The 20,813-nt window shown below is 38.8% G+C and overlaps 2 protein-coding genes across 3 annotated transcripts in view; one reads left to right on the top strand and one right to left on the bottom strand.

Moving 5' to 3' along the window:
• The first annotated feature begins 1,895 nt into the window (after positions 1–1,895).
• LOC122565254 (iron-sulfur cluster assembly 1 homolog, mitochondrial-like) lies at positions 1,896–11,706 on the top strand. Its single transcript, XM_043721029.1, has 4 exons — positions 1,896–2,009; positions 7,303–7,356; positions 9,851–9,956; positions 11,525–11,706. The coding sequence occupies exons 1-4, from the start codon at positions 1,929–1,931 to the stop codon at positions 11,671–11,673; spliced, it is 390 nt and encodes a 129-aa protein (XP_043576964.1). The 5' UTR covers positions 1,896–1,928; the 3' UTR covers positions 11,674–11,706.
• A 1,181-nt stretch (positions 11,707–12,887) lies between these two features.
• Positions 12,888–20,813, bottom strand: part of r3hdm4 (R3H domain containing 4) — a 26,683-nt gene continuing 18,757 nt past the window's right edge. For both annotated transcript variants that reach the window (XM_043721027.1, XM_043721028.1), the window contains 5 exons: positions 19,866–19,989; positions 16,596–16,681; positions 15,457–15,542; positions 15,005–15,060; positions 12,888–14,912 (listed from right to left, as the gene is read on the bottom strand). In XM_043721027.1, the coding sequence (XP_043576962.1) occupies positions 14,809–14,912; positions 15,005–15,060; positions 15,457–15,542; positions 16,596–16,681; positions 19,866–19,989 (456 nt within the window). In that variant the 3' untranslated portion in view covers positions 12,888–14,808. The remainder of the gene's footprint in view (positions 14,913–15,004; positions 15,061–15,456; positions 15,543–16,595; positions 16,682–19,865; positions 19,990–20,813) is intronic.

The raw sequence follows: 20,813 nt of genomic DNA, 5'->3' as shown, positions 1-20,813 counted from the left end.
GGAAAGTTGAATTCATCCATGACAACAATCCTATTACTTCTGTGCCTTTCCTTTTGAAACATAAAAACCTTGGAACATCCAACAACCATTCCCACCCTTGTGATATCCAAGTCTCTATAATGGCCACAATATTGTAACTCCAAGCAATGATCCATGCTCTAAGTTCATCACCCTTATTCTTGACACTTCTTGCATTAAAATAGACACACTTCAACCCCTCACACTGACTGCAAACTTGCCCTATCAATCTTTCTATCTTTCCTCACAGACTCTCTGCACGCTGTATCTGCCTGTTCAGCAGCTACCCCATTCTCTGATCCATAACTCTGGTTCCCATCCCCCTGCCAAACTAGTTTAAATCCTCCCAAAGAGCTCAAGCAAACCTCCTGGCTAGGATATTGGTGCCCCTCCAGTTCAGGTGTAACCCGTGCTCCTTGTACAGGTCCTACTTTCCCCAGAAGGTATACCAATCATCCACATTTATGAAGTTATAAACTTTACCTAGATCTACGGTCCTGACTTAAAAATAACTCTTCATAATAGTCAATGACTGTTTATCATTGAAAGATATTTACTAGGTACTAACAATCATTATAAGAGAAAAATTAACCTTATGGATTTGACGCAAGCTCTATTTTGTTGTTTTTGGATGTTGGCACCACATTCTAAATTAGAGATTGAATAAATCTGTATGTGGGAGATTAGAAATATTGTTTTTGCAGGTGGGGGAGGGGGTGTAGTGGGGGGAAGGGAAGGGGAACATTATACAAACGGTCGCGGAATTCTTGTAGCATGTAGCATACTTAAGGCTAAGACTTTAGTGAATATAGAGGGTCTTTTAAAGAAAATAGTTTTAAGCTAGGAAATAACTTTAAAGTGTTGTAGCTGATCACAAAAAGAAGCAGCAAGGGCATTTCACAATAAAGCTTATAGTATGATAAGAGAAACTGGATAAAAGAACAAGCTGTAACAAACAAGGAACAAAGAATGCAGACAAGGACAGCAGGATGGCCAGATAAGAAAATAACTAACAAGTGAGGTGATCGGCTTATGATAGGATGGGAAAAGGGAGGCGTGATTCCACAACTTGTAAACTGAATAAGAAAGCTAACATGCTCTGTTTTGGCACGTATTTCTGCTTGATTGCAGAAGCGTCCGGTCCTTGCAAGGCTGTAATAAATTGTTCTTGTTTCCAAGGCTTTGTCTCAGGCTGATTGATTTGTGAGTGAGTTCTGTTTCTCACGTATCATACAAGATATTCCCACTTGAGAGACTAAGAGCACATTTTTCAAAATCAGCACAAACTTCAAGACTTTAAATTTTAATTAACTTGAAAAAAAATCCAAAATCATTTTTTTTGTTGCAAAGATCAAAAAGTACAGCTAGGTCAGAAGAGGGAGGAGATGGATTGATGCAAACATGAGAAAATCATAAATTCCGTAGATTTGTTCACGATTGATGAAAATGTGCCAGAAATCCTGCTATTACACTTCCAGATGCAAAAGTATTGATTTCCATTTTGAGAATGTCCAGACGCAACCTGAAACTAAATTTATCAATCAGTTTTTACTACTCTTCCAGCCTGTTTACCTCTTGCTTCAGGAACAATCTTTGCCCTCCATTCTCTTTACTTTCTAACCAGGAGTTAATGGTGCAGAAGTGAAGTCAAAAACCGTCTAGTGGCTGAGGCCAAACCCTGGGTTTAAAGCACCTCAGTAGCAACCGAGCTCCACAAACATTTGACAGAAAGAAAATGAGAACCGAGTCGCTGATAATGGAGAGAAAAAGAATGCACTCCCCCAGCTCGGACTCCATCCCTCACTGTTGCTATGACGCCATCCGTTGGCATAACACAATACGACGCGCTGTGATTGGTCTGCAGGCAGCCACTCAGAGACGGCGTTGTTGAAGGTGACGCCGGAGACAAGATGGCGACGGCAGTGAGGGCGAGTGTCCGAGCGGCGAGAGATCGGAGGCTGAGGGTCCCAGCGAGAGCGGCTCTCCTGCTGGTAAGGACAGGGAGTGCCGGGGGTAACCCGTGGGCGCGGAAGCTGTGCTCAGGAATCTGAAAGTTCTCATCGTCACCAGGTCCTAATGTTTTGCCCTCGGCCGGTACCAGACAGTTATGTAGATCCTGTACTGAAAACAACAAAGTTAAAAATCACCCCCCCCCCAGTCCATCACCGGCATCTCCATCGTGAAAACAACAAATGCTGGAGATTACAGCGGATCAGACAGATTGTAGAAGCTGGGCTATTAACCTTGAAGAGAAGGTTCCGAGGAGCGCAGTTCAAGATCGTGGAGGGGTTTGGAAAGGCTCCATGGGATGAAGTTGTTCCCATTGGCAAAGTGATCCACGTAAAATCAGAGACTCGACTTTTAAAGTGATTGATAAGAAAGGTAACAGCGAGATGATCTGAAACAATTATACAGTGAGTGGTTGGGGTCTGGAATTCACTTGCTGACAATAGGGTAGAGGTAGATTCAGTTTGAGAGATCTGAAATACTGTAGATGCTGAAGATTTGAAATCAGAACAGGAGAAGTGTTGGGAAAGTCCAGCAGACCAGGCAGCATTTCGGGAGAGAGAAAACAGCATTTTTTTAAATTGCAAAAGTCTACTTCATTCATAAAAAATCTTTATCTACAGGTATTATAGCAGTTCCAAAAGGCCTTTGCATATCAAGAAAAAAAAACAAACATTGACATTCTCTGCAATTGCAGTAAGTAAAGGCATTTCTTACTCCTGCAGTAGGGTATTTACATATGTGGAGGCAGTGAGAGGGTCTGATAACTGAACAGACCCATATTAAACTTTGACAGAAAGACCTTGGACAGTGGCCTTTCCCTACTGCACCAGGGCAGCAGCTGACCCAAGCTTTAGTGCATCCCTCAGTATATAGACCTGAATTTTGGAATGTGCCAGTCTGCAACACTCGGTCGAGGTCAGTTGTTTGCACTGGAAGATGAGGCAAGTTTCAGGCAGACTAAAGAGTGTCTTTCGCCAAGTTGATGGTCATCCAGGTGCAATTTATGTTTCTATTGGTGTGTGCCCTGGGATCACAGAGTTGTGCATCATGAAGATGCTTGGAACGAACCTCATCAAAAAGCACTGCTTCTGTCTCCAGACCTCCTTTGCAGGCACATCCCAGATGGAGAAATATGACATTCTGTTTCCCAATGCAGCTGCTTCAAGGGCAGTGGAGTTGGGGCACAGAGACAGGGTATATATGAAGGATCTGACAGGCAGTGCCCTTCTCACCACTAGCCAGGCTATGTCTTGGTACTTGTAAATTTCTGATCACAATGCATTCTAGCAAATGACTTTGATAGTTTGTTCAGGGACCCACCCTGAGGATCCACCCTCTCCTTTTCTTGCAGGATCTTGAGGATGTTACATGCTGACCACTCCCTGATGGACTTGAGGTCGAAGGTGTTTCTCTTTACGCATTTTTCCACAAAGGTCAGATAAGTCGGAATGGTCCAGCTACTTGGACCATTCCATGGTGCCGAGACTAGACCCATCCGTCTCAACACCAAGGTCAGGTATAACCTCAGTACACAGTGACACTTGGAGTTTGCAAACTGAGGGTCTGCATATGGCCGAATGCACCCATACACAAAGATGGCCATCAGGATAAGGGCAAATTTGGTTAAGTTCCTTGCTCTGCCCATCCAGAGCTTTGTACATGGTATCCCTGCAAAACAGTGCACCTTCAGCCTCCAGATGAAGGTGACTCGGGAGACTGCAAAGGTGCAAATTTGAGGAATGGGTTAGAACTGTGCCTCGTGCAGCAAAACCGAAAGTACCTTACACCTAATGACCAGGTTTTTACCTACAATGGAGAGAGAGCAGTGTTCCTATAAGTCCAGTTCTGCCTCAGCTTGGAGATACACTCCTTCCAAGTTTTTGTATATTCCTCTGAACCATATTCCCAGCAAGGCTAGTATCACTCCTTTAGAACTGAAGTGAGGTGGAAAACTGATGTAATTTATACTGTAGAAAACGATGAGGAGGAGCAACTGGAACAGAAGGGAAGGGCAGCAGGTGGTTAGAGGGTAAGTGAAATTAGAGATTATGGACTTCTCAGAACAAATGATAAAAGGAGTGGTAATAGTTGGTGAAAGTGATAGTTGTAGAATGGTGAGAATAGCAGGATAAAGGTTAGCTCTGCGCAAAGAAAACCAATGTTAGGAAGTGGGGAAAAAAATTTTGAGTGCAGAATTCCTGGTGTTAAGACGTTGAACTCAAATGTTGAGTCCGAAAGGCGGAAGGGGTATCTAAAATGAAAATGAGCTACTCTTCCAGCTTGTGTTAGACGTCACTAGAACACTGCAGCAGACCTGCGACAGAAATGTGAACACAACATCAAGATGGTTTTGTGAAATGTTATTGAGATGAAGATTTCAAGCATTTTCTGTTTCTTTTAGGATTTCTAGCATCTGCAGTATTTTGCTATTTTAAATAATAAATTACTCTGATGCAAGTTGGTGTCATAATGCCAATGTCAAGGCTCTGCTATTGATTGTCTGTGCCCTCATCCTTAACCTATAACTTTACCATCACTCTAATATAGCTAATATGAATGTGTAATGCTTACAAAATGTGTACTCTAAGCCCTGCCTGTCATTTCAACACCACCACCAACTTTTGAGAATTTATAAATATGATTTGTCAATATATATATATATCGTACATCAGAAAATATTGCATCTGCAGTTATATTATTGATTTTGATTTGATTCAGATGATTTTGATGAAGCCCATTCACCTGTGATCTCACCTCAGGAATTGTTAGTCCCCACTTCAAACATTAGTCAAATTCCCAGCAATTCCCAAGGATTCAAAACTGCATTTGGAGTCCTATTTGAATCCAGGGACTCCCTTATTTTTCTTCTGTATTCTGGTATCCATGACCTCTTTGTAATAAACTACAAGACCACACATTCACCAGTGGCTGAGCTATAACAGTTTCCAATTCTGACAACTCCCAACAGTGACTTCACATGAAAACATGAGAAATGGAATTAATACATAACAGCTCATAAAATCTGTTCTGCCATTCATAAAAGTCATGGCTGAACTTTCACATAGGGTCTATTTCATAAGGGTTTTCATAGTAACAAAACAAAACTCCAGCAATCTCTTTCTTGAATATTCTCATTAATTGAGCATCCACAAGTCTGTGAGATAGATGCTTATAAATATTCACACCTGAGTCGAGAAATTTCTCCATGTCTTAGTTCTGAATTGCCAGACTATTGCCTTCAAATATGACACCTAATTCAGCATGGGAGAATAGAGGTTGAACTTCTTTCATAATATCTTGTGATTGTAAAACTTCCGACTCACCATATTTTGGAGAAGCAGGGACTGATTTGGGATGGTCATTGTACATGTGAATTTGTCTCTCTCAAACTTGATTGAGTTTTTTTGAGGATGTGACCAAGAGGATCGATGAAGGCAGAGTGGTAGACATTGTCTGCATGGACTTTAGCAAGACTTTCAGCAAGGTTCCACATGGTAGACTGGTTAGTGAAGTTAAATCACATGGAGACTGAGCCAATTGGATACAAAATTGGCTTGACAGTAGGAAACACAGGATGGTGATAGAGGGTTCATTTTCAGACTGGAGGCCTGTGACCAGCAGTGTTCCGCAAAGATCAATGCTGAATTCACAGTTGTTTGTCATTTATATAAATCATTTGGATGAGAATATAGGAAGCATGGTTGCGGATGACACTGAAATTGGTGGTATAATGGACAGTGAAGAAGGTTATCTAAGGATACAATGGGATCTTGATCAGGTGGGCCAATGAGTGGCAGATGAAGTTTAATGTAGAAAAATGCAAGGTGTTGCATTTTGGTAACATAAATTAAAACAGGACTTTTCACAGTTCATGGTAGGGCCCTGGAGAGTGGTGTTGAACAGAAAGACCGAGGGTTTTAGGTATGCAGTTCTTTTGAGTTGTCATCGCATATAGACAGGATGATGAAAAAAGTGTTTGGCAGACATGCCTTCATTGGTCAGAGCATTGAGTATAGGAGTTTGGGTGTCACGTAGGGCTTTACAGGACACTGATGCCACTTTTGGAGGACTGCATACAGTTCCTGTCGCCCTGCTATAGGATCTTATTAAATTAGAAAGGGTGCAGAAAAGATTTACAATGATGTTACTGGTACTGGAGGTTTTGAGTTATAAGGACAGCCTGGATGGGCTGAGACTTTTCTCCCCAGAGCATAGGAGAGTGACTGTCGACTTTATAGAGGTTTATAAAGTCATGAAGCATAGATAAGGTGACTAGCAAAGGTCTTTTCTTTGGGTAGGGGCATTCAAAACTAGAGGGTATAGCTTTAGACTGAGAGGGGAAAAGTTTAAAAGGACCTGGGGTACAACCTTTTAACATAAAATATGGTTTATAGGTCGACTGAACTGCTGGAGAAAGTGGTAGGTGCAGGGACAGTTACAACATTTAAAAGATATTGGACAGGTACACAAATAGGAAAGGTTCAGAGGGATATGGGCCAAACTCAGGCAAGTGGGACCTGTTTCGTTTGAAAAGTCTGCTTAGCATGGACAAGTTGGACAAAAGGGTCTGCTACTGTGCTGTATTGACTCTAAACAATATTACAAGATATTTACTAGTCATAGCATCTAGTACTTGCATCTAGCACAGACCCTCAACATGATTGTAAATAGAAAATACTCTTTAACCAGAGAGTAACATAATTGATCTATGCTGACCACTTCTGATATGTAGCCATAAATGTACAAGTAGCTTCCTGTGTCCATTGATTGATAGATCAGCTTTCCATTGGGGATCTACATCCACAATTCAAAGTCACAACTTTGCTTATATTACCATGAACAATGACTGGGAGATTAGCTGGCAGTGTAATACTTCTCATCCGGCTCCGTTTAGGTACTGTTAAATAATATATAATGCTATTGGCAAAGATAGCTCATCCAGTTCATACAAAGGATCATTTTAGCAATATGGTCATTGTTGCTGTGTTTGTAGTTGTTACAAAGCTACAATAGTCAATTTTCTGGAGTTACCACCAAACTGAAAATAAATGACCAATTAATTTGAGATTCATGTTAGTTGAGAGAGACATAACACCGTGGAATCATTAACATTCCTCTAGAACAGAAAAGGAAAATTGATTTAAGTTGTCTTCTGAACTATAGCATTCACTTCAGTGGTATCGGTACAGTCAAATAGTGTCTTCAAACCTCTTTTTTTTTCCTATCTGTAACAACTTAGATTTTTAATTTTGTATTTATGCTTTTCATTTTCAGACTTCATCTGCCATCAACAGAATTAAGACTCTACTGCAACAGAGACCAGAATGTGTACGTGAAATTGTACTTGTTTATTAATTAAGAGTTTAAGTAGATGAGAATTTTTTTTTTCTCTGAAGGTTGTGCAGCTTTGGAACACTGCCTCAGAAGGCAGAGGACATGGGATCATTGAATAATAGACAGAGGTGAATAGATTTTGGTTAGGCAATAGAATTAAGGCAGTGTTCATTGACATCTGTGGGCAATTGTGCATTCACACTCATTTGGGAACAGTCATGTTTCTAAGCACTGACATCATCACATACACTTGCTGTGATGTCACATGCCAATGTATCACTGCACATGTTAGGCTTCAGTGGTGGAGAGAGGTCACAGAAGCAGGGACAAAGGAAGCCCAGGAGCCAGGAGCTTTTGCCGTCTCTGACTATCTTCCACCCCCTACTCCGCTCTGCCTCCACTCCTGATCTCTCACCACACTCCCAAGTCAAAATCTCTCTCTTCCCCTCTGTTCCGATCTCATCCTCTCCTTCCCCACCCTCAAAGTGCAGGATTCTACTCCCCCACCCTGCAATTCTGAGCTCTTTGCCCAATTTCTTGTTCTTCCTTCACAATACGTTTTTACTTTATGCAATAAGCTTTCCTGCTGCACCTTGTCAACTGCCTCACAAAATCCAAGTACACTTCATGAACAGATGCCCCTTATCCACAGCACAGAACTCCAGTAAGTTCGTTAAATATGATTTCCCTTTTACGTAACCACACTGACTCCTTCCTTGACTTTTTCTAAGTGCCAGTTATACCTCTCTAATGATTGATTATAACACTTTTGACAGAAGAACCAAGAGGCACAATTTAAAATTAAGAGGAATACAATTTAGGACTGAGAGTGGAGAGTCTTTGGAATTCTCTAACCCTGAGGTCCATGGAAGCCCAGTCTTTGTGAATAATGTGGACGTTGATAGTTTTTTTTCATTATATATGGCATGAATGGTTATGGGAATTGTATGGTTGAAAGGCAATGAAGTTTCGATCAGCCACGATCATATTCAATGGTGAAGTGGGCTGAATGGCCTAATTCTCTTATGTTCCAAGACACATGTTAAGCTAATTGGCTTACAAATGTGGTTGCCTGCCTTTTGAATAGAGGTTACATTTGCTACTTTGCGGTCATAGAGTCTTAGTCATAGAGATGTACAGCTGGAAAACAGATCCTTCGGTCCAACTCGTTCATGCCGACCAGATATCCTATCCTAATTTAGTCCCATATCCCTCTAAACCCTTTCTATTCATACATCCATCTAGATGCCTTTTAAATATTGTAATTGTACCAGCCTCCACCACAGCTCATGGCAGCTCATTCCATTCATGCACACCCTCTGCATGAAAACGTTGCCCCTTAGGTCCCCTTTTAAATCTTTTCCCCCCCTCACCTGAAACCTATGCCATCTAGTTCTGGACTCCCCCACCCCAGGGAAAAGACCTTGGTTATTTACCCTATCCATGCCCCTCATGAATTTATAACTTCTATAAGGTCACCCCTCAGCCTCCGATGCTCCAGGAAAAACAGCCCCAGCCTATTCAGCCTTTCCCTGTAGCTGAAATCCTCCAACCTTGGCAACATCCTTGTTAATCTTTTCTGAACCCTTTCAAGTTTCACAACATCCTTCTGATAGGAAGGAGACCAGAATCGCATGCAATATTCCAAAGGTGGCCTAGCCAATGTCCTGTACAGCCACAACATGACCTCCCAGACCTTCTCAATGCTCTGTCCAATAAAGGAAAGCAAACCAAATGCCCTCTTCACTATTCTATCTACTGCAATTGTGGAGCCTTTCCAGAAACTTGTGAATTCTGGAAAATTAACACCAACACATCTTCTGCCCCATTAGCCACTTTTTCGAAGACCCTAGAATGCACTTACTCAGTACACAGAGGCTTATCAGCCTGCAGCTCCATGACTCGCTGACTTAAAATCTGAAACTCCATCCCGAAGAGCATTCTGGATGTATCTACACCAAATGGGCTGCAGCATTTCAAGCAGGCAGCTCATCACTGTCTTCTCAATGGCAACCAGGGATGGGCAATGAATGCTGGATCACAACCCTTGAATAATAAAAAAAAAGCATGGTCCCACTTCCCTGGCGATTGTAATTTGACTAAGCTTCTCTCCTCATTTCACCCACTAATTTATAGCTATCACTGGAACATTGTGTGTCTTCCATAGTGAAGCATTGAGCAAAAAGAATTCTGCCATTTTCTTTTTTACTTACCATCAACTCCACATTCTCATTTTCTAGAGGACTAGCACTCTCTTAATTATTCACATGATTTAGATATACCTATTTTTCTTACAATCGTATTGAAAAGATAGATTATGTTATTATGTTTCAATGTTCTAAGGACCTTTATTTATGATTTTATATGTACAGTTAAGGGCGTATCCTAGTTTCATTTCAGGACTTATTCTGTAAGTATTTATTAAAACTGCACTAATCCTGCTTTAATGCAACTTGTTGTTTATAGAGTTTTCCCATTTATTCTTCAGGTTGGTTTGAAAGTTGGAGTCCGCACTCGTGGCTGCAGTGGTCTCTCGTACATGATAGAGTATGCAACAGAGAAAGGGAAGTTTGATGAAGAAGTTAATCAGGATGGTATGCAATGTTAGCAATCTCTTAATTCATGGTGAAATCTGTTTGTCGAGTCTACCACATTTGTTTTTGAAACATCAATCCAAACTAAGCATTCTTGGTTTGCTGGGAATTTATTTTCCTTTTCGTTTATGTATGTTAGCTTTCAAGCCTCACATTTTCATAATTTTCAAGTCAACAATTTGCAGCAAGTGGTCTGTTGCTTGTGCTTGCTTTACATTAATGAATTTTCTTCAGAAAGTGAAAGAGAACTGACTGATGGTGTTTGTTTGACGTGTGGGAAACCTTGTCTTTACAAGGAATATGGAACTTTGATTTCCAAAGGAAGATAAACAAAAAAAAAATTGAATTAGCATAGAGCCATTCAGGTTGTCTCAATTTAAAGCATTTTAAGCGTATTCACTGTTGTAGTCAGAGCAACCAATTGGTCCACAGCAACCCCCCACAAGCAGCAACATGATAATGACCAAATAATCTTGTATTTTGTGATATTTATTGAGGCAAAGTATTGGTCAGAATACTGGCAATAATTTCCTAGCTTTTCACAATAATGCCAAGGAATATTTTATATCTGCCTTGGGTTCAGTTTGATGTATCATTCAAATGATGAGACCACTGTCAGTATAACAGTCTTTCAATAGTGCTTTGGCATGCTAGGTTGGAGTTTTGTTTATGTTTCTAGAGCAAGACAGATGCACAACCATTTGATTCGATAGTAATTTGTATTTAAAGTAATAAAAGACACTTTGTAGAAGAGTTTTATAAAGCAGCATTTAACAGTGATCTGTCTAAGGTATATTAGAGTGAAATGCCAAAAGTTTGGTCAAAGAGAACTTTTAAGAAAAGTCTTAAAGAAGTAAAAGTAGAAATGCACAAAGATTTTGAGAGGAACTCTGGGGCTTAAAGCCTACTGAACTGAAAACAGAACCCCAGAGGTAGAGCCGCTAAAACTAGGGATTCTCAAGAGGCCAATATTAGAGGAGTAACAAAACTTATGGATTGGTGAAAATCAAGGCCATGAAAGGACTATAGAATAAGTATGAGCACTTAAAATCAATGTTACCTTGACTAGGGCCACTTTAGATCAATGAGTACAGTGATAGATGAACTGGCTCACACTTCTTGATTCACACATATACCGTATTTACTGTGGTTAGATTAGACTAGTTTCGATTATATTGTCACATGTGCCTGAGCACAGGTGTACAGAGCTCTCCAGCGCCATCTTAAAATATAATAGTCGAATTAACAAGAGCCGAAATCAAAGGCAAAGGCAATATCCAGATCTCCATCCCTGCCATGAATCTTCATCTGGTCTCACCAATATTGCCTGTGCTGAGGAGATTAAAGTATGTGTAAATGAAACAAGGATGCTTCAGAAAAAACTCACACAATGAGTAGTTTGACAAGAATATGCTGCCTGTAAATTTAATGGATGCAGGTTCACTTGAGGTATTCAAAAGGACAGACTGTCTGCTGTAAGCTTTTGATCATTCAATTAATGAATATTTTAAAAACTGCCTTATTCTACACTATTAACTAGTCCATTCATTGCATTATTTCATTTTCAGGTGTGCGTGTGTTCATTGACCAGAAAGCACAGTTAACCCTACTAGGCACAGAAATGGATTATATTGAAACAAAACTCTCTAGTGAATTTATTTTCAATAACCCAAATATTAAAGGAACATGTGGATGTGGTGAAAGCTTTACTATGTAATTATTCAGAAAATAAATATGTATATAAAATTAAGCTGGCGTGATTGCATTGTTGAGCTTTGTAATTTTCTCTGATTTATTTAAATATAATGTCTGTGGATTCTTACAGTAAAACAGTACAAGTCTGAGATTACCAAAGGGAACTTTAAACCTGTAATAGTGACATCCGTCACTCAGTTGCAGATTTTCACCTATGTTTGCATCAATAATTAACCCTTTAGAAAACAAGAATATAACTGTTCTCCTTATTTTGAATACAGGAAGCGTGTGATTAGAATCTTGTACTCATGTCAGTGTTCAATTTAAATACTTGGAATAGAAAAGTTAAAAGTCCAAAATTTTTTGCTGTCCCTTTTTGTATAAAGAATGATCATTGCTGTTGCCTTGCTTGATCGTGTGCAGTCTTTGGTGGTGGTGTGTATAAAACTGAGTAGTGCTTAATATTTTTACACAAGGTGGAAAGGGATTATTTGGTCAAGAGTAACTCTAAAATATACATCCTAGTTGTAAGTAATAGTTTGCCTGAACTCTCAGGCAGTTGTGTACTCTGGGCTTTTGATTTCTGTCCATTTACAGAAGTGCCTAAATCAGCAAATGAATTGAGATTTAACACCACTCTGGCAATTTAGTGACTTGTGGATGCAAGTGTTATTATTGTTGTATTGCTTAACATGTACAGATAATTAAACAATTATGCATTTGTTAACAGACAGGAATTTGTGTTGATGCAATAATTGGAGTGCTGAAAAATATAGGGGACCCCAACTTAAGAGTTCCTGTATACAAACAATGCCATACAGGGATGTAATTTTAAAGATCTAATATTTGAACATTGCCTATACTTACAAATGGCTATTTTATATTGTCCTGCATTGTGCTGCAACTTGGAATGGACTCAAGAACGGAACTCCTTTGCAATATGGGGAATGCCTGTAATTTCATGATCTTGGATGTGCGACAAGTTCATTAAATTGCTGTATATGTTAGCAGTTTAAGCCAAATGTTGAAAATATATTTTTATGGTATATAAATAATTTGTATGAAAACAAAATAAAGTTAAAGAATTAGTATATTTTGCTGAATTTATTTTAAATTTACATTTTAAAAATGGGATTAGAAATCTTTTGGGTGCAGAGTACACAACAAAAGATAAAACATCAGCTATCTTTATATTGTTAAGTGGCTTGAGACAATGAATAACATTTGTGACAAGGATTTTGAATTAAATCAATCTTTTATTCTGCCTTCTATTCCATCCTGATAACATGAAATATGTAACAGGTTGAAGTTTGTTTGTTAACAATTTCTACATACTATACAGAAACCTTTAAGACAAAGCCAACCAATGTACTTAAAGTTTTTCCATGAAAAAGTCTACCTTCTAGAATTTATTAATATATTGGTCTATTGGATTTGCAAGAAGGTGAAGACCAGATAACAATGACTAATTTTTTAAAGTATTTCTGCATTACAACTAAAAATGGAAGTGGTTTAGCAGAAAAAGACAGTGATTCGTAATCAAAACTGCAAAACTGTCATTTAGTAACTCATTGGAAATTGAGTTTTATAAAAAGGATTGGCAGATTATAACAATTCTGAAAGTAAAACTGCAGAACCATATTTTGTAGGACAGATGTAGACTTTTTTTGGGCGTCAGTCAGCATTGATATCTTTCAAAGACAAAAGTCCTGCAGGTGTTTTTAGAAAATAATGCAAATAATAAGCATGCCAAACAAGCTAGCCTCTTGAAAAAAAAGACAACTTGACCACTGAAAGAAAAGACAACTTGACCACCAAAAGAAATTAGTCCAGTCATCTTGTCACAGATTGTGGAATGTTTGTTCCATCCCAAGTTAAATTACTGATCTTAAACTGCTGTCTGCTGTCTCAGCTGCCAACTATCAAGTCCATACTAATTAGGAAACTGAAGCTGGGACTTCTCACGACTGTTTAACTGAAATTAAGTAACATTTACACACCAGCTGATGAGGAGCATTGAGTCACAGCAGCTAAAGTAGGTGGCAAGTGTGTGACACTGCAACTGGAAATATTTTACTTAGCAAACAGAACAATGCTGAGAAAATAATGAAATTCTGTAGAAATGTTAAAATTACCCAAGGTCTGAGTGCTGAATATCACTTTGACAAACTTTGTTTACTAAACAGCGCATGCTTAATGAAACAGAAGTTAACTTATTTAAAAATCGTAATTCCTGGTGACTAAATTCACACCATGTGGAAATCTCCAGATAAGTAATACCAAACAACACTTCACCTATTTCAGTCCAAATCAAAGTCTGTATTTTTCTTCCTTATTTATAATATACAGGCCAAAATCCATATTGACTCTTAATTTGTCTATTAATTCTTGAAATAAAATTAATACAAATCACATGCAGAAGATTCTATTACTTTCCACAATACCTAATGTTACCTACAGATACACAACTAAACATTCTTTATGATGTGTTAAAATATTTTCCAACAACCCACCATATTAGAGATAAAATACTCTTCATGTATGTGTGGTTCCTTAGCTATACATCCCAGTAGGTTTAGGGTTTATAGACTCATGGGAATTCTCAGTGAGCAGTGTGATCACACCAATACTAACTCATTGCAGACTCTTAGATAGAGAATTGGCAAATTAGATAAAAATCTGAAGTTGGTGCATCTCTGGAATTATTCAGCTCCTCCATCTGTGCCCCCCCCCCCCCACCCCCCACCAAATATTGGGTGGCTCCCACAAGCCAGGCAGAGTAAAAAACAAACTAGAATTGTTCATAAATTAAACAAGTAGCTATAGCATTCAATGTCACCTAAACCAGTCTGCAGAAGACATTTACTTTCCCCATCAATATTGAATATACCAGAAAGCAAAATATAGAAAAATTAAAGTGGTACATCATATTTTTTGATCAATCTTCAAAACTGAACATTACCTTCAAAAATGTATTTGTGGCTTTAAGCAGATAAAGCAATCAATAACTTTATATCCATAAAATAGGAACCATTGGTTTTAGTTCCTAATGTGTGACTAAGCAGCATGGAGGATTTTACACAAAGATACTTTGGCAGCTGATTAGTCACTTAACATTGACACGTCCAACTGAAATATGATGGGGATAATTTCATGATCATCTCTTCTGTTCTAGGTAGGCAGATAACAGAGGCACAGGAGGCAGAAAATCTGTCCCTTTGTTGCTTACTTCTGTCTGCCGTTTTCCATTGCAGTCAGAACCTATAAAAGATTGCACAAATAAAGTGGTATGGCAAGTTCAATTACACGCCAAGTACAAAGCTGAATTAACAAAGCACTGATGTAAAACTTACTTTGAGAGACAAGGTCTAGATACTGACAAAGGGCATGAAGTAATAATCTCTCGTAGCTGAAACAGATGTACAAATGTATGGAAAGTGACTTGTGGCTCCAAAAATATTTTTAAAAATCACATTTATCCAACACTACAAAGACTAAATTCAGTGTTCTTTCCAAACAAAACCACAGCTGAATTCTCAGCCACTACTGGTCTTTCCTAGTTACTTGCTTTCTAGATGAAATTTCATTATTGATTTGGGTCAAATATGATGTTGAAACATTGACGAATGAAAATAAAGTAGCAAAAATACAACATTTTATTATTTTTCGCAACAGGTCAAGCCAATTTAGTTTCCCCACAAACCACCAATAGTGAATATTTCAGCATTTAGAGTGCAATAAAGAGCTTTTTTTTCATTTAAGACGTAAAAACTTTTAACATATTGCTTTCGGGAAATTATCTTACCTGTTTTCCAGCATTGCTTTGTACACAGACTGTGGTTTTATGGCAAAGAATCTAGTCAGCTCCTCTTCTAGAAACTCCAGGGTACCCTGAATGAAAGAATGTCCAAACAATGCTCATCACAGGATTGGAAATAAAATGTACCCCACCCACCGCATGCTACATTTACCATTGATAATCAATACCATAATATTAGTCAAATCACTACTACTACTCAGACCATCTTTGGAAAGAATTTTACTGATCAATTTATGAAGCTCATCAGTTTATATACAATTCATATCATTATCTGTCCCTTCATCAACATCACTTAAATAAAAATCTGTCTGGTTATTATTTCATTGCTCTATGATAAAAATGTGTAACTTGGTTGCCACATTATCTACAGTGCAGCAGTGATTCCATATTTTAATTAAACAATTTGAGGAGCCAAGGTTGGGAGATGTACTATGTAAATACAAGGTTTTTCTTCACCCCCCATAAAATTTAGTCATTATTTGGTGACTGCATCTAAAACATTTCCTGTTTTTATGCAACTGATGTATAAGCAGTGCAACATCATAGTTACCAGAATAACTGGAAAGAATTTTGATATTGCTGGTTTTTTGGAAAGAATTTTACTAATCAATTTATGAAGCTCATCAGTTTATATACAATTCAAATCATTAAGGAGAGATCTATTCTATTGTTTCATACCTCCAAAATCAGGATTGAAACAAACCAAACTATATATCCAGTTCAAAGAATTTCCATTTTATCAGTTTGGGAACAAAGCTGTGTCACATGGTATAAGAGTCAAAATATTACTCAGAGACTGAATATGTCACCATGGATGGAGAGCGGTGTGGAATCAGGGAACATTGTGTGTTCTATGCATAGTTATAGCATATAATGTTACACATTACTCATGCATTAATATGCATTTTTGAAAATTAGGCCCTCAAGATTATTGGTTCAGCTTTTTCAGAGAAAATCAGCTGAAATCACAATGTGATCCTGAAATAAAATCAGCTTTCCAAGACCTACTGAGTCGCCTTAAACTAGTCTTACACGCATAAACTACATACAGTAACTTTGTTTTAGTCTATTAGTGCAGCTACATAAAAACTCTAATCTTATTACAAAACCCCTGCAGTACTAACCATGGGAATTTGACGCCGTCTTAAAGTAACACGGAGTCTTCGATCAATTCGCTGAAAACATTCCTTTCCTGCATAGCCAGACTGCTCTATAGAAGAAAAAATGTTGTACATATGACAATAAAATACAATTCACGTTTTTGGCTCATTTCCCTGCGTAATCTTGTGACTGCCTTGGAAAAGCAGTCAACAGTGCAAATAATTTAATTATTTTGATTACTCAGTCTCATAACAGCAATATCCAAAGCATGAATGGGACACTTGAAACAGGATCTCAAAATTTGGAGTAAATTTTTTTTTGCTCAATTCAATTAGCTGGTGTTTAAACCAAGGCGAAACTTAAACAACTGCATATATTAGCCTACCAGTCTGACAAAGATTCTGGGAAGTTATTTAAAACTGAGTACTTGCACAAATTTGGACTTGTCAGCTCAAGTCTGCATAGATTTCTGTAGGCTAAGGAATGTTCAATTAATTTAGCTGAACTAATTTAAGTCACTGACATAGTAAGAGAATATGAAATATTCTGATATTTATTTTTATGATTCTGATATTATGCACTTCCAGAAAGCATTTAATAAGGTTCCAAATGGGATCATTGTCAAAAGTGAAAGGCCACAAAAATTTCGGCAAATTTATGACATAGGTTATAAAATGGTAGGCAGTAGGAGATAGAGTAACAGGGACAGAGTACGTACCATAAAATCAAAAGAGATGTACAGCATGGAAACAGACCTTTGGTCCAACTCGTCCATGCCAAGCAGATATCTTAAATTACTCTAGTCCCATTTGCCAACACTTGACCCATATCCCTCTAAACCCTTCCTATTCATATATCCATCCAGATGCCTTTTAAATGTTGTACTTGTACCAGGCTCCATCATTCCCTCTGGCAGCACATTCCATACATGCACCACTGTCTGCATGAAAAAGCTCCCAGGTCCTCTTTAAATCTTTTTTCTCTCATCCTTAACCAATGCACTCTAATTCTCGTGCTAGAATCCCCCAAGTCAGAGAAAAGACTTTGTCTATTTACTCTATCTATGCCCCAAATTATTTTATAAATCTCTATAAGATCACCCCTCAGCCTCCGACACTCCAGGGATAACAGCCCCAGCCTATTCAGCTTCTCCCTCTTGCTCAAATGCTCCAAACCTGGCAAATCCTTGTGAATCCTTTCTGAACCCATTCAAGTTTCACAATATCTTTCTTCTAGGAAGGCGACCAGAATTGCACACAATATTCCAAAAGTGGCCAAACCAATGTTCCCTACAGCCGCAACATGACCTCCCTATTCCTATTGTCAATGCGCTGACCAAGAAAGGACAGCATACCAAATGCATTCTTCACTGTCCTTTCTACCTGTGACTTCACTTTCAAGGAGCTATGAACCTGAACGCCAAGGTCTCTTTGTTCAGCAACACACCCCAGGACCTTCCCATTAAGTGTATACGTCCTGCTCTGATTTGCCTTTTGAAAATGCAGCACCTCACATTTATCGAAATTAAACTCCATCTGCCACTCCTCAGCCTATTGGACCATCTGTTCAAGATCTCGTTGTAATCTGAGGTAACCTTCTTCGCTGTCTACCACACCTCCAATTTTGGTGTCATCTGCAGACCTACTAACTATACCTCTTATGCTCACATCCAAATAATTTATATAAACAAAAAGCAATGCACCCAGCACTGATCCTTGTGGCACACCAGTGGTCACAGGTCTCCAGTCTGAAATGCAACCCTTGACCACCACCCTCTGTCTTCTAATTTCAAGCCAGTTCTGTATCCAAATGTCTATCTCTCCCTGGATTCCATGTAATCTAACTTTGCTTACCAGTCTACCATGAGGAACCTTGTCAAACACCTTACTGGAGTCTATATCGATCACGTCTACCACTCTGCCCTCATCAATCCTCTTCGTTACTTCTTCAAAAAACTCAATCAAGTCATGAGACATGATTTCCCATGCACAAAGCCATGCTGACTATCCCTAATGACTCCTTGCCTTTCCAAAAGCATGTACATCCTCTCCCTCCAACAACTTGCCCACCACTGATCTCAGGCTCACCAATCTGTAGTTCCCTGGCTTTTCCTTACCACCTTTCTTAAATAGCAGCACCACATTTGCCAATCTCCAGTCTTTCAGCACCTCAGCTGTGACTATCCATGATAAAAATATCTTGGCAAGGGGCCCAGCAATCACTTCCCTAGCTTCCTTCAGACTTCTAGGACACACCTAATCAGTTCCTGGGGATTTATCCGCTTTTATGTGTTTTAAGACATTCAGCACCACCTCCTCTGTAAGATGGACATTTTGCAAGATGTCACCATCTATTTTACCACATTCTATATCTTCCACGTCCTTCTCCACAGTAAACACTGATGCATAATACTAGTTTAGTATCTCCCTATCTCCTGTGGTTCTACACATAGGCTGCTTGCTAATCTTTGAGAGGCTCTTTTCTCTCCCTAGTTACTGTCTTTTATCCTATATTAATACTGATTCTGGTGCAAGTTCTGTTTCCTTATTACAACATATACCACACCTTTTGTCTTTTGTTTCATATATCTTTGTTGTTTTAAACATATCTGACCTTCCATTTTGTGCCACCTGACCCACTTCTCTTTCTCAACAGCATAAAACCCATCACATTTTTACCTCTCTTCAGTGATTATGATCAAACATAGTGGCCTCAGAACATTAACTCTTCACAGATAGTGCCAGATAATACTTTATTATTTCCTAGGACTATGCCTATTTTAGATTTACAACATCTGCAGCATTTTGCTTTTATATTATTCGAGAAACTTGGCTCATACCTATCAGGTATAAACAGTGATTTAATCAAGGTGATTAGAATGATAAAGAAATAATAGAGTAACCAAAGAGAAATTATTAGTTTTCCAGAGAGGAAATCCAGAATAAAAGGGACATATTTTAAAAATTGCCTGGTCAGGAGTTAAAACAGGTGATATCTCTTACACAGAGGGCAGTAGAAATTAGTAGAAATTTTTCACCAAAAGATTATAGATTCTGAGTCAATTAATTTTTTTCAATGAAGATCTGATACATTTTTCTTGGATTAGAAAATCAAGGAATATGAAGCAAAGACTGATAAATGCAGGTAAGGTAAAGATCAGCCATGAAGTAATTGAAGGTCAGAAAGATATTCAATTCCCATGTTCCTAAGGAGAAAGTGAGGTCTGCAGATCTGACCTGCTGTGCTGTTCCAGCAATAAAGTTTCAACCATGTTCCTAAGGACTGTTTCTTACCCCCTCTTTTGTCCTGTGAATGCAGGTGCACTTTTCCTTTGCTCTTTTTCTTTGCTTCTTCCTCTAGGTAATGTAGAAACTTCTCCTGTTCCTCACCAGTACGGTTCATGAAATCATTCCAGATCTGTAAAATGGAATTTAACTGCCATCTACCAGGTACGTTGTGCAACAATAACAATCTAATGGGTAAAAAGCTGTTATTTCTTGTATCAACTTGGCATATTTGTTACCCAGCAAAAGACAAATTTTGCACTGCAAATGGTAATTAGTTCATGGCTAATAATGTAATAAAATCCATGCTCACAGGGAGCTGTTTCATCAGACTTCAAGATTCTGTATCTGAATATTTCTTCAAGCATTACCTTTCACTCCAACAGTAAAGCACTGAAACAGAGTGGAAAAAGAGAATAGCAAAAGTACTTACCTAATTATTAGAAATAGCTCTGCTACAAGCACAAACCTTTCATCTTCTTAACCCTACACTCACATGGTAGTGCCCTGAAAAAGTGTACAAAGGCTGAAATCATGGCTCACAGGGAGGTTAACTAAAAACAAATCAAATAATAGTGATCTTTGTTCAAAGTTTGTGCGAAGATTTGTAGCTCGGGTGCTCGTTGTTGTGGTTCTGTTCGCCGAGCTGGAAGTTTTTGTTGCAAATGTTTCGTCCCCTGGCTAGGCGACATCATCAGTGCTTGGGAGCCTCCTGCGAAGCGCATAGAACATAGAACATAGAAGAATACAGCGCAGTACAGGCCCTTCGGCCCTCGATGTTGCGCCGATCCAAGCCCACCTAACCTACACTAGCCCACTATCCTCCATATGCCTATCCAATGCCCGCTTAAATGCCCATAATGAGGGAGAGTCCACCACCGCCACGGGCAGGGCATTCCATGAACTCACGACACGCTGAGTAAAGAACCTACCCCTAACATCTGTCCTAAACCTACC

Source organism: Chiloscyllium plagiosum, chromosome 31 (genome assembly GCF_004010195.1).
Source record: "Chiloscyllium plagiosum isolate BGI_BamShark_2017 chromosome 31, ASM401019v2, whole genome shotgun sequence".
In the NCBI taxonomy this organism is placed as follows: domain Eukaryota; kingdom Metazoa; phylum Chordata; class Chondrichthyes; order Orectolobiformes; family Hemiscylliidae; genus Chiloscyllium; species Chiloscyllium plagiosum.
Note: the sequence above shows the minus strand (reverse complement) of the source record. Positions and strands in the feature narration are given on the sequence as shown.